We start from the raw sequence: 15,543 nt of genomic DNA, 5'->3' as shown, positions 1-15,543 counted from the left end.
AGCATATAAACAGAAGTAGAAGTTTTATTCATTTCAACATTCAACTTAAATATCCCATCACATGCATACCCCTTCCCCACAAAAATACCTTTCTTCACTATTACATATTGATCAGATTCAATAATCTGTTTAAAGCCTGCTTTATTAAGAAGAAAACTAGACATCAAATTTTTTCTCATAGAAGGAGTATAAAGTACATCTTTCAATGTTAATATCCTTCCAGAAGTAAAACACAATTCAACATCTCCCTTTCCAAGCACTTGAGTAGTGTGAGCATCACCAAGCATGATGGTTTTGGGCTCCTCAAAATGAGTATATTTTTTAAACCAGTCTTTGTCATAACAGACATGACGGTTTGCACCAGAATCAGCCCACCATCCATCAACATTCTCAACCATGTTTATGTCGGTAATCACCGCCACAAAAGGTTCTTCGGTAACGTTTGCCTGAGGGTTAGGACCACGTTTCCGGAATCTGCAAAATCGAGCAATATGCCCACTCTTGCCACAAACAAAGCATGGTCCCTTTTCTTGAACTTGTTGATTTTGTGCTTGGTGATTTTCACCATTATTTTTCTTGGGAGGTCTACCATTATTTTTCTTGAATTTTTTCTTCTTAGGCTTTAAAGAAGTATTTTTGTGAGTTTCAGGAGTAGCATTATTCGAAGTAATTAAATTTACCTTCGATGTGATGTTGTTCTCTTCTGTTTGTAAAAGTGCATCTTGGCCCCTTGCTTCTTCTTCCATGCGGATTTTCATTATCAAGGTTTCAAGAGAGGTTTCCTTTTGTTTGTGGCGCATAGTTTTTTGAAATTCCTTCCAAGAAGGTGGAAGTTTATCCACTATGCCACAAACAATAAGGTTATCTCCAATTTTAACCTCTTCGGACCTAAGCTCTCCAACAATCATGATGAAGTCTTGAGCTTGATCTACCACTGATTTGTTGTCCACCATTTGGAAACGAAAAAATCTACTAGCTGCATATTTTTTCGCTCCAGCCTCTTCGGTATCATACTTACTCTGCAATGCCTTCCAAATTTTCTTTGCACTAGAGTAAGTTCTATCATAATAATCATAAAAATTATCAGATAGACAATTAAGAAGATAATACCGACACTTATAGGAATCACCATCGTACTTTTCCACTTTCTCTAGATGAGAAATAGTTTCATCATCATTCATAGTGGTGATGTCTTCTTTATTTGGATTCTTCTCGGTTAATACATAAGAAACATTGAGAAGACTTAAGTAGAAAAGTACTTTACCCTTCCATCTCTTGAAATGGTTACCATTGAACCGAAATGGCTTGTTAAGATCTCCCATCTTGACATCCGCGGTTTTTTCAATTGTAGCCATCTTTGAATCTCCTTAAAATTGTTAGTGAAAAAACTTACAAGATAATAAAATTGCAAGATTACAATTGAAAATAAAATGAAGAAAGTAATCTCTTCAGGCTGAGGCGCGGATATCTCGCTCTCTTTAAGGAGATTCAAGCCCACTGCAGCAAATGTTTTCACCGGTCCAGCAGTAGTCCTCTTTGACTTGTCCCCTCCAGGATACAACAGCCTTCACAAAGTATAACTCAACAACTCTGGACAAGAGTTGAGTCCAAAGCTCCACAAAAAAGAACACCTCCCTTCAACTAATAAGAACTCTCTTTTAGACTAACTCTTTCACTCTTTGTTTTCTCTTATGAATTGTGTGTCTCTAAAACCAAATGAAGACTACCACTATTTATACTACAAGAAGTCTTCCTAGCAATGAATAGGAAGATAATGGAGGTAGTAAATAGTGAAGATAATGGCCTTAGGAGTTACATAGGTTACAATGGGAGTTACATAGGTTACATAAGTTACAATGGGAGTTACATATGTTACATAGGTTACAAAGGGAGTTACATAGGTTACAAAGGGAGTAATGGAGGAATTAAGAATGAAATTCATTGATGGATAACCAATGCTAATGGATGATGTAGAAGTCATCCATTCCAATGTTCATTCTTATAACTCCAAAATAAAGCAATTTAATATGTTAAATATTAATATTAAAATGCTAATAACCTAACAAATTCTAATTTAATTTGATCTCCTCTTGTTAGAGTTACCTTCTTTATTCATATAAGTTCTGATTTTGAAGAATGAAAAAACGAAAATAGAAAAGGGGTTGATCATTTATAACTTTAGATTGAAATTTGCACAAATCCCTCACAGTAACATAGCGAGAAACCATAACACTAAACAAAAACCCAACACAGAAACATATTAGTAGTTTTCGAACCAAAACTATTAAACCCAATATTTCGGAATTTTATCCCTAATTCCTCCAGCTTCCTTCTGATGCACCACCACCTCTTGAGTAACGATCACCTCCACCGCCATAACGATCACCACCACCACCATATCCCCGGTCACGACCACCTCCATAACCGCCACCGTTCCCACCTTCACGTCGCCCGTATCCACCACCTCCACTGTATCCGCCGCCGCCACCTCCACCAAAACCACCACCACCCCGTCGGCCACCACCAAAACCGCCGCCGCCGCCGCTTCCGCGTGATTGAGCTTCGTTAACAGTGATGTTACGACCATCAAGGTTCTGGCCATTCATTGCTTCAATTGCATTCCTCATGGATTTCTCATCAGTAAAGGTAACAAAACCAAATCCTCTCGATCTACCTGTTTCGCGATCGTTGATAATCTGAAAAATGATCAGAATTCAGATCCACAATTACAGATCTAAATAGATAAATGGTAGATGGTGAATAAACACAAAAATAATCAATCAAATGGATTTTGATGAATAAAATTATTTTGAAAAAGCGATTAATGTTGAACGTACCGTATAAAGGAATGGAATAAACAAATAGTAACAGAGTAACAGAGAGTAACAGAGTAACAGAGAGTAACATAGTAACAGAGAGATTAAAGAGATCAACGATCCGATCTCTGCTAGCTGTGCAACAAACGGACCTTGGAGTCGACCACATTGCCGTACTGAGAAAAAGCTTCACCTAGGGTTCTATCGTTGGTAGCCCATGCGAGCCCACCCACGAAGCATCTGTATTCAACCTCAGCAGACATTCTTTTTCAATACTGATCGATGTGCATTTTCTCTCTTCAAATTCCCTGCCCCTTTTATAGCACAACCACACTACTTTTTATGCCCACTAGAACCGCTACTTACTTACCGATTGCGACGCTAATGGATAACTCCTCCTCATTAACAATCACATACGCCTCATATTTTATTTTATTCTAAATGAAATAAAAATTATAAAAATTAGTTAGATCTTATCTAATTCCTAAAAAAGGAAGCATAACTAATTCAAGATTTAATAATCTCCGAATAAGATTCTTAAATAACTAAACTATCCCCTAATTTTCTTTTTGTAATTTAATTCTTCTTTTTTAATTTATATGAGAATATTTATAAATAATCTTTTAAATTCTCTAAATTCGATCCATGTAATTTGATAATTTCATAAATTAATATTTTTTTCTCTATGTTTGATTTGTTATATTGGGTGATCTTTTCATTATTTTTTAAATGTAGTTCGTCAATTGATCGCTTGAACTATTTTTTTTTAAAAAAATAAGATTTATGTACTTAAACAATTTAATTAGCCTTAAATTCATGTTAAGTTAAGGTATACTTGACCTACAGAAAAAAAAATTGTAATATATCGTGCTATCAAGGATCTCTATGGTGGAATATCACACCTCAAAAATTAATAATAATTTTTTAAATATATATTTAATATTTAACTTGACAAATTAAATGAAATATAAAATCTCATAATAATAAAAAAGAGACTATTTCTAAAATATTAAATCAAACATAAAATAAAATGAAAAACAACGAATCAAAAACTTAATAAAAACTCTCCAATATTATTAATTTATAATTTATGGATTAATAATCCATGCATTATGCATTTGTCCAAATGACCCGTTAGAGTTATAACTTTTGGCCATTTAGTAAAAGTTATTTCAGCTTTAAAGTACATGACGTAAAAGCACTTTTTATATTATGCAAAGACAAAAAAAATTAAAAAGCACTTTTAATATTATGCAAAGACACAAAAAAATTAAAAAGTATTTTAAAAACTGATTTGACCAGTTATACCCAACTTAGAAAGCACTTTTTATAGTATTCATTGTTTTAAAACTGCGGCCTGGTTTTGTTGTTGAGTTTTATTTATCCTCAATTTTTTTATCATAAATGAAAACTTTTTAAAAAATATTTTGAATTGACTAGTTTTTATAATACGGACTTGTTCCTTTTTGATTTAGTCAGTATTTGTAATATAGTTTTACGGTTTCGAGAGTTTCAATTTTAAAGGAGACATTGTGAACCTTTTTATATTCGGGGTAAATTGATTAATGTTATTTTTTTTATATTTATTTTATACTTTCATATTTATAATGAATTGATTATTTTCTTTGTGAATGTAGATCGATTAATCGAACCATGTCAAATTTGTCTCTTTTGGTGTTTTTTTTATTGTCTTCTTATTTATGATCTTTCGAGGTTTGGTTTACTAACTTCTGCATTACATCTGCTTATTTCTTTCTTAACATTTATAAAGTGAGACATAAGTCTCGAGACACAGAGCTTAAGTTTTATGAATTTACATGGCTTAATTTCTGTATATTAAATTTATAATTTTATTATTAAAAATATAAATAAAAATTAAAAACTTGATAAGAATTTAAGGACTCATTTCACTCATGTTATAAAATTGATGATTTATTAAAGTTCAAATTATCAAGTTAAAACATATTTTAAATATATTAACACTAATAATTTACGTTAAGTTTAAGAATTTTTTCAATATTTATTTCTCCTCGAGAAAGAGAAGCTAGTGAGATATTTTGTTTTAGTAAGTGAACACGTGGTGGTGAGTGCTGAAGTCTGATAAATATTCTTAGAGCATCAGTTTCGCTTTCTGCACTGACTTTAGCTGTGATTCCGTTTAGATAAAACGCAATTCTACCCAAAGTTGCACTAGCATGATTCCTAAATTACCATCCTACCCATCCTTCATATCAAAATTACTATCCTCTCAATTCTTCATTTTTCCTTTTTAATGGATTTTGGAAATTTTTCAACTCTACCACTTATTTGGAAAAAATATTAATATGTCAATTTAATATTTTTCCCATCACAAGTGAGATCATAAGGCTGCAACATATGATAATTGAATGAACTCTTTCGTAACATTTTAGGTATTCTTTATAAATAAAACAAGAAGGAAAAAAAAGTAATTATAATATTATCACCAAATAAACTAGTTATTTATTTTCAACGAATCCAAGAAAGTGAGTTTTCATAAATACAAAATAAAATTTATAAGTTTGACAAAATTATACATATTTTGAAATAATAATAAAAGTTGGAATATTTCCTTGAAGTGGAGTGTGAATTTATGTGATCATACATCCTATTCGGTTCTTTTTGGATAAGAAAGAAAATCCAATTCGAATAAGAACATTGGTGGGCCAAGATTTGAACATTTACGGCCCAACAAGTTAAAAATTTCTAAGAATTTATTTATGAAGTATACAAATATAACATTATACATACAAACATTGACTTAAATTATTACGAAATGGAGATTTTCATTTGTTAAACATGATAATTCATATTTCAAAATATATAAGAAATTTCACTCGAGGCTTAGAGATCTTGTGGATGAAAAATGTAGGAAATATGTATATCTTTGTATAAAATTTGCATAAGCATTTACTTCTGATTAATACTCTTCCTTTGCTTTAAGAAACTTAATGAAAAAACATGGTTAAATTTCACTCAAAATTTCGTATAAAATCATGTATGTATGTTTACAACAAATTTATTTTTAGAGCTTGAACTTCGAGCTTTTATAATACCAGGATGGACTTTTATTTTTTCATCTTTATTTGTATAAAAAAGAAAAGAAACAATGAGAAACAAAGCAGAGGAACAAAATAACTAGAAATAAGATTATAAATATGTAATTTTAGATGTTAATTTCTTCACACTATTATTTTCAAGGCATGTTGTCTCTTGAAGTTTATATCCAAACAAAGGAGATGCAAATTTGTTATATTTTATAAAATTTTATTATTGTAATCATTTAAAATTTATTAAATATAAATTTATAAAATGATCCGGATTATATTGAATTCATAAATATATTAATTCAAATAAATATTGTGGATTGATATAATTGAGTTAAATATATAAGTCCAATAAATATGGATTTTAATTAAAGTCTAAATTAATTGATTTGGGCTACCCAATTTGTTAAACCCAATCTCATCTCATTCTAGAGCCCATCTTGGCGCCACGTATGCAGATGATGTGTCATGCCAAGTCAAATAAGAAAACCAATAGAATCATGACATGTGTCAAAGATGACAAGCCCGCTCCATAAAGTCAAATGTCATATCACTTAAATCTGATTGGCAGAACGGAATCATATTCCAATAGTAACTCCTCTATTCTAAAACTATAAATAGGGGCCCTCATAATTCCAGAAAAGACAGAAAATTCTAAATAAGAAGCTAGAGAAATTCCGTGGTGCAAACGCCATTTAATTCTCTACAAAGCTACAAGTTTAAGAATTCAAGCATTCAAGTTCAAGAACGATCAGATCGAGATCACCGAATTTAAGAACAAGCTCGAAGCCCTTGAATTCAAATAAAAGTCAAGATCAAAATAAAGTTCAAGTTCAAGTTCATCATAGATTCAAGAACAAGCTTTAAAGCCCTTGAATTTATATTTGAAAAGGCGAATTCAGAGGAATTATAGAGATTGTAACACTTACATTTAAAATAATAAAATTGATTATAGCTATAATTTTCCGTTCTTGATTATTGTTTTCTCAACGCGAATTTTATTGTCTACAATTATGCTTACTGAATAAAAACATATATGTAAATTTAGTAATATAGAATTTTATTTGATTATTATAGTAATAACTTTTCCTAGCTATATTTAACCCACTCTTTAGAAGATATGTTAAATTAATCTAATATAATATTTAAATAAATATATTCCTGCAAAATACTTCTTGCTTTTTCCTGCCCCGCACCTCCACAACTTTTGAACATATTCCAAAGCATTTATACTTTTTACCTTTCAATAAATAAAATAATTTATTCCTTGCATTTAGTATTTACTACTTTCTCATATAAAAATACAACTTCAGAATGAACCACAAGTAATTAATGGCCAAATTCTTCTTCTTCTTCTTTCTTTTTTTTTCCTTTCTTTTAAGTCAAAGTCTTGTAGATGAGTGAAATTAGGTCTTAGGCCTATTCACAACATCGGGTAAGACGGGTCTTGTTTTGATACCATATGAAATTAGGTCTTCGATCTGACTCACACCCTAAAAGCTAGCTTAAAGGGAGGAGGATTGTCAAACCTTATAAAAAATTCATCATCTCATTAATTACCGATGTGTGACTTTTGTTATTCTTTAATAAGAGGTATTAAATTAACGTTGGATTGTAATTTTAATATATTTTAGAAAAATAAATTTTGGCAAAGTTTGAATTGAAGTATCAAAAAGCGTTAGGTCGTGATTTTCAAAACTTTTGTTTTATAACATGTAACAAAAATTATACTAATAGATTTTACAAACTGTAAAAAATATTCAATCACACCAAATAAACAAATATCTGTTAATCTCGAATTATCCAGAACTTCCACTTATGTCATTCATTATCATTATCACAAATTATAATTTTAAATGCAGATAAATATAACAAAAAAAATATTATTTTTATAATGAATTAGATATGCATTATTATAACACATTTTTTAAATAAATTTGCTAATAACAAGTTACTAAATACTATAATTCGTTAAATTATAACTGGTGATGAAGATTCATCGAAAAAAATAGAAATATTGAAAATATTTTTAAATTTAACATAAATTATGAATTCATCTCCGGATTATTGATAGCTTAAAGAAACCTTGCGAGTTGACTAACTGAACTTAGGTACACCTCAATCTGTCACATGACATGTATAGCAAGTGATCTCAAACTCTTGTAAAAGCACGAAACTCTTAATAAAAAATTGAGAGAAGTGTTTGGAAACACTCAAAAATTTAGGAGTGCATTTAACTATTATTGCAAGATGGGTGTATATATTCAAGTACAGTTAGTCAAATAATTAAAAAATATTTAAAGCAGTTAATAATTTGAAAATAAAATTTATAATTTACATCAAATTTAAAAATATTTTTTATACTTCTTTAAATAAAAAATTCACAATAATAGATACTTACTTCTTTGATATAATCTTCTCAAAACTCCTGAAAAGTTGATCCACCGATCAACATTTTATCCCGAAAGAACATATATATGTGAAAAGATATACGAAAGAGGAAGGCACACAATACAAAAGACGATGAAAAAAAGTTAAGTGACTATTAAAAATTTAAAACTTAACATTCATTAAAAAAGAAAGTTAGTGTACAACATATAAAATCATTACGTGAATTACAATCATGTCTACATCATAATAAAGAACACCTAATTTATGATACATCTTTATAAATATGAAATCATAAATGAAATATTTCATAATAATAATGATTCTCAAATGAATTTTTATCAAAGAATAATACTAAACTTTTGAGAACTCTTGATTAAAGAAATGAAAGATAATATCGGAGCAACTGTGGAATCAGAGGGCAGATTCAGAATTTAAATTTCTTTAATTAATGTGAATTTGTTTGCCAATAAGGATTTTGGTCTAGAAGCTTACTAATATTTTTACAGAAACATATACAACTTATACACCGAAGAAAATCATCTTTCTCAATGAGTTAATTTTTTTAAAGTCTCGGCTAATCTAATCTAGTTTAAATAATTCTAAATTTTAGATATGAATTCTTCCTGATGTTTTGGATCTTTTAATGTATTATTCACTTGAAATAAACATCTACAATTAGTTAAATTTTGAAATTTAAAGTTCAAATCTCAAAAAAGACAATAATTATTGTTATAATTAAAATTTTAAGTTCTTGAAAGAACCCAAAAAGCTCAATATTTTTATTTTCTCTATGTTGTGGTTCGAAAGTCCGAAGAGTGCAAGACAAGAGAAAAGAAAAGAAGAGAAAGAGAAAGAAAAGGATAAACTATCTTATTAGACATTTATCACTATTTGAAGATAAGATATCCACATTCCCTAAAAGTAGGATTGACTAATTATCTGCTTAATTAATTCTTTCACTCCAAATCAACTATTATTTCTTAATTCTCCCCTTCTATATTTATCACTCAATTATGTATCTTCTTTCTGATTCAAGAATTTCAATGTACAATTTCATTCCAACAATAGCTATTTTATTCTTTTCTTCTCAAGATATCATCACTATTGTCGATAAATTCTCATGTACCCAAATATTATTTTGTATTATCATTTATAACGAGATTAAATCAAAGTAATTGTTACAAAAAAACTTTCAATTCAGAGTGAATCTTGATTGTTTGTCTCCGGAAGAAATAGATCTTAGATTTAATTATGTTATGCCACAATGTAAAAGGATCAAAGGAAATATTGTAGAGAATTTTGTTTGACGGTGTTCTTCTAAGACTTTCTTTGGTTACTGTGTCATGGATGTGGTCGTACCAATATTGCTTTGGTTAGTCCTTGAAATATGTGTATCCAATAAGTAGTAATCTTAATTAGGATTCGAGTAATAATTTTAGTAATGGGGTATATGAGCATGCATATGTATCCACCATTAAATTTTGGATACATGATTTTTGACAACACGATGATATTAATGAACGACAGATAATCTACAATCATGATTTGTCCTAAATTCATGTGTTTCAGCTACATTTCATATTCATATATACATAGTTAAATGCATATGATGCTTATTATGTATTCGAGATGCATGTTTTTAAATATGACGTATGAATTTAGATACACATAATTAGATGTATATGCTTACTATGTATTTGAGATACATGCTTTTGGATATAACATATGTAATTGATACCTGATACATCAAATCAATACTATATACATATAAAAGATACATGAAATTAATATTAGATATATATATATATATAAATAGATACATCAAATTAATATTAGATATGTATAACAAATACATGAAATTAATTCTAGATAAATATATGATACATATGAACGTACTTGTATGATACTCATGTATGTAAATGTTTTGTTTGTTAGATACATCATATATTGATAATAGATATAGCAAATCAATAAATTTATCATTTTAAGAGTAATACTTTGAAATTAACCAAATTACATTACCAAGATATACATGTTTTTATCGTATATTAATAAATTAATAAATTTACTATTTTAAAGAATAATAAAATAAAATTAATTATCTATGCATTCTGAAAATGCTCAATTACTCCTCTAATTAAGGAAGTCAGTTACAATCAATTAATTTAAATAAATAAATTTTGTATCTCAATTTTAAAATTCAACAATACATATATCTCATAATTTGAAGTTATGTATCCTAAGCATAAAATATGATAGAAAAAATAATATGTGAAACTACTGAAAATTTTAGTGATTTAAGACTTTAAGTGAATCATGTGGTTTCCAAGAAACAATGCACTTCATTTGCAATAAAGTGGGCCGAATGACTATTTTGGGTGATAAACGATAGATGAAAAATTAGGCGGGATAGTACTTTTTAATAAATAATTATTAATTTAAGTAATATTTTATATTTATTATTATTTACAGTAATATATAATAATATTTTTAAATAAATAATTATTAATTTAAGTATATTTTATATTTACTATTATTTATAGTAATATATAATAATATCATGATAAATTTGTATTATGTATTAAAAGTAAATTATGCATATAATAAAGATGTATTATGTGTGTTTTAAAATATATTATTTTTATTTGGTAAGAAAAATTATACAATTTATTATAGGTGTATTAAAATATGTAATAAATATATTATTCATCAATAATCCCGAACAATCTCAGTACATATGGCGCAAGACGATTCCACATATCGAGGTCGGAATGGGATCGGGTGTTTTCACGTCTTACCGTAGTGCCCGGTTTTTTATATATGTATTTTATAAATTTTGTTTTGTAATGTATATTAAAATTGATTATAAGTGTTCAAGTGAATAAAATGTTATTGTTATAAATGGTGCTCCCTCTGTCCAAATATAATTGTCCACATTAACTTGACACATGAATTAAGAAACACTAAATGACACGATTAATGTTACCAAATCAGCCTTAATAAATATAAGTCATTTAAACAATGATAAATGAAAAATATTTAATAGTAAACTCAACATGATAAATTACTCATTGATTTTATAAAATGAATAAGTATTGTTGAATATCTCAAAATAATATAATGAACAAGTAAAAAAAATAAATAGCGTAAATATTCTCCCACTATAGCATATTTATGTTTTGGACAAGGAATTTTGGTTCATTGAACCATTTGTCTAATTTTTTTCCTTTTATGATCCGAGTGAAAATGCAAGTTGTAAATTCAACTTATATGGTAATATACATAATTAATTATTTTATTTATAAGGTTAGCAAATAGTTACACTATACTAAATTTGCATGTGTAGCATTAAAACGGATTTTGACAATCCACTAGTGAAACCTTATATTAGTAGGTTATTAAAAAAAAAAGATTAGAATTTTCAAAGTCCAATGAAGCACCAAATGTGTTTTCTTTGTTTTATGCTTTTCTTATTATTTGATTCTACATTTTCATTGAGTTTGAGTGAAGAGAGAAAAGCTTTGTTTCTATTGAGATCTACTTTAGGATTAAGAAGGAACGAATGGCCTAGGCCTAGAACGGTTAATCCATGCACAGATTGGAAAGGCATTCGTTGCAAAAATGGTCGTGTCACTGAAATCAACATATCTGGTTTTAGACGTACCAATGTTGGTCAAGATAATCCTCAATTCTCTGTCGAAGCCCTTCAAAACATAACGTTTTTGGAGAGATTTAACGCATCGAATTTTAAACTTCCAGGTCCTATTCCTGTATGGTTTGGATCTAGAGTTGCACCTTCTTTACAAATTCTTGATCTTAGGTTTTGTTCAATTACTGGTCTTATTCCATCAAGTCTTGGCATGTTGGGCAATTTAACTATGGTTTACTTGTCCAATAATGCTATTACTGGACCCTTGCCAATGAGTTTGGGTCAATTATCGAATCTTGCTGTACTTGATCTTTCACATAATTCGCTCGTTGGTTCGATCCCTGCGTCGTTTAGGTACCTAGACAACCTTATTATGCTTGATATGTCATCAAATCATTTAACGGGGCCAATTCCTCCTAGCGTTGTGACATTGCCTCATTTGCAATACTTGAATCTTTTTAATAATAGTTTCTCTTATTTGTCAAAATATTAAAGAACGTCAATTGGGATTTAGAATCCCCTATAAACCTTGTTTGGATGGTTGTTTTGTTACTGTTAGTTTAAAAAAATTAAACATAATATTTGTTATGATTATTATTTAAATTTCATTATATTGAATCATTTAAATGGATGAGAAGTCTCAGAAGATTGATTTGGTGTGATCATATCGTTATCTTTATATTTTCTTCTCATTTTGTCTTTATTTATCATTTAATAATAATCCAATTATATCCGTCATTCTATCTTTCCATATAACTTTATTAGTACCCTACTTTTTCTTTTATATTTATCATGTAAATTATCGATGTGGAATATTGTGTAATGATTGAGAATAATAAAATTATTTCAAACAATATATTTATTAAAATAATAGCATAGATATAATAGAACACAAGACAATACAATACGACGAATTAAAAATCCTAAAGTGAACTACATCAACCATTTGATATGCTGCATTTATTTTGGTATTTCTCTTTATATACTACGTAATATTCCAACAAACACCCACAATAATAGGATAAACTACACTATTAAACATACAACACTACTATATATGCTAATATTATTTTTACTTTCAAACAATTATATATATTACTACTTTTAGCATTTTATACCATATATTAATATATTATTTGAAGATACAATTAGATATCCACATCCCTTAAAATTAGAATTGATTAATTATCTGCTTAATTAACTCTTTCTCTCCAAATCAACCACTATCTTTTAATTCTCCATTCTCATATTTATCAGTTATCACTCAATTATGTATCCTTCTTTTTTATTCAAGAATTTCGACGTACAATTACATTCCAACAATAGCTATTCTATTCTCTTCTTCTCAAGATATCATCATCATTGCCGATAAATTCTCATGAACCCAAATATTATTCTGTATTCTTCATTTATAACGAGATCAAATCAAAATAACTGCTACATAAAAAACTTTCAATTCAGAGTGGATCTTGATTGTTTGTCTCCGGAAGAAATGGATCTTAGATTTGATTGTGTTATGCCACAACGTAAAAGCATCAAAGAGAGTATTGTAGAGAGTTTTTGTTTGTTGGTGTTCTTCTAAAGCTTTCTTTGGTTACTGTATCATGGATGTGCTGATACCAATATTTACTTTGATATAGCACTTAAAATATGTGTATCCAATAAGTAGTAATCTTAATTAATATTCGAGTTGTACTTTTAGTAATGGGGTATATGAACATGTATATGTATCCACCATTAAATTTTGGATACATGTTTTTTAACAACACGATGATATTAATGATACGACAGATACTCTACAATCATGATTTGTCCTAAATTCATGTGTTTCTGCTATATTTCATATTTAGATACACATAATTAAATGTATATGTTTAGTATGTATTCAAGATACATGTTTTTGATATAACGTATGAATTTAAATATACATAATTAGATGTATATGCTTACTATGTATTCGAGATATGTGTTTTTGGATATAAAATATGCAATTGATACCTGATACATAAAACTAGATACATATAAAAGATACATGAAATTAATAGTAGGCATATATAAATAGATACATAAAATTAATGCTAGATACGTATAAAAAATACATGAAATTAATATTAGATACATATAAATAGATACATAAAATTAATACTAGAGACGTATAACAAATGCATGAAATTAATGCTAGATAAATCTATGATACATATAAATGTACTTGTATGATAGTCATGTATCTGAGTGTTTAGTTTGTTGGATACATCATATATTGATAATAGATATATCAAATTAATGAATCTATTATTTTAAAAGTAATAATTTGAAATTAACCAAATTACATTACCAAGATATACATGTTTTTATCTTATATTAATAATATTAATAAGTTTATTATTTCAAAGAATGATAAAATGAAATTAATTATCTATGTATTTTGAAAACCCGTATATACTCCTCTAATTAAGGAGATCAGTTACAACCAATTAATTTAAATAAATAAATTTTGTATCTCAATTTTAAAATCCGACAGCTAAATATATCTCATAAATTTTGAGTTATGTATCCTAAGCATAAAATATGGTAGAGGAAGTAATATGTGATATTACTGGGAATCTTAGTAATTAAGACTTTAACTAGTGTGATTTATGTGATTTGCCAAAAAAATAAGCATATTCATTTTAATGAATAATTACCGTGTAATTTGTGGATTATTCGTGTATAATATTGCAAAAACTACATAAGTAGATCATAAAATTCAAAATAATTACATGTTTGTGCCTCAATCCAAAGTAATTGAAAGAATACACATTCTCTCAAATTAAATTTACAGTTCAACCCACATTCATTAAGCCTGATTATTTCACTTAACTGATACTAAATTATATATATAGAGAGAGAATATTGTTGTGGTGTTTCAAGTTTACTCAACTTGTAAGTTAAGGGTCAGCCTACCCGTCGCAAGCCTCGTGGGCCAAGGAATTTGATCGGATAGCCCTTCATTTGAAAGAGCTTAAAAATTTTCAACTCAACTCAATCCTGGAAGAGCCACGGGCTGGCGGGCTAGCCCTTTTTTTTTCTTTTCAAACTTAAATTCCCTAACATTAAGAAAATGAGAGGATTTTAAAATCAAATATGGCAACAATGACGATGTTTCAATAAGACTATAAAAAGTTTAGTGTGATTAACATATATCTAGGATACTTGATATACAAGATAGATGTATCTGGTGTGATGCAACTCAAATACAAGAGCGAAATAACGAGCAAGATGGAAGGGAGGCAAGGGCACAAAATCTGTGCAAATCCACTTGGATAGAATTTATAGAATAAATAACACATAATATTGAATCCATGTATCTCGAGATACATGTATCTATAGATACCATAATTTAATAAAATTCATACTATTACAACACAGTATCTAGGCCTATTTGATGACTCTACTTAACAAAATAACTATCTAAAAAGGAAATGAAAAAAGTAGGGGTGCTGACAAGTGAGGCAAAAGCGACCACAAATACATGTCCATGTCTGTGGTCACTACCTTCTAGCCTGCCCGGAGAAATTCAACTCTGAGAACTGACACACTCGTAGGTATCAATGTTTCTTTTGTTTGGCTCAACGGGGGGGGG

At 28.6% G+C, this 15,543-nt stretch overlaps 1 protein-coding gene across 1 annotated transcript; it reads right to left on the bottom strand.

Moving 5' to 3' along the window:
* Positions 1-2,144: 2,144 nt before the first annotated feature.
* LOC107032031 (glycine-rich RNA-binding protein-like) lies at positions 2,145-3,129 on the bottom strand. The gene is made up of 2 exons (XM_015233586.2): positions 2,969-3,129; positions 2,145-2,696 (listed from the first exon to the last, which is right to left on the bottom strand). The coding sequence occupies exons 1-2, from the start codon at positions 3,077-3,079 to the stop codon at positions 2,313-2,315; spliced, it is 495 nt and encodes a 164-aa protein (XP_015089072.1). The 5' UTR covers positions 3,080-3,129; the 3' UTR covers positions 2,145-2,312.
* Between the last annotated feature and the right edge of the window lie 12,414 nt (positions 3,130-15,543).

The sequence above is a fragment of the Solanum pennellii genome, chromosome 10 (assembly GCF_001406875.1).
Source record: "Solanum pennellii chromosome 10, SPENNV200".
Lineage (NCBI taxonomy): Eukaryota > Viridiplantae > Streptophyta > Magnoliopsida > Solanales > Solanaceae > Solanum > Solanum pennellii.
This window is presented reverse-complemented; position numbering and strand designations above follow the sequence as displayed.

Excerpts from the sequence above, each read along its gene's own strand:
- LOC107032031 (XM_015233586.2), bottom strand. The coding sequence starts at position 3,079 with ATGTCTGCTGAGGTTGAATACAGATGCTTCGTGGGTGGGCTCGCATGG. Across the intron at positions 2,697-2,968 it reads GCAATGTGGTCGACTCCAAG|ATTATCAACGATCGCGAAAC; the intron begins GTCCGTTTGTTG and ends ATCATTTTTCAG.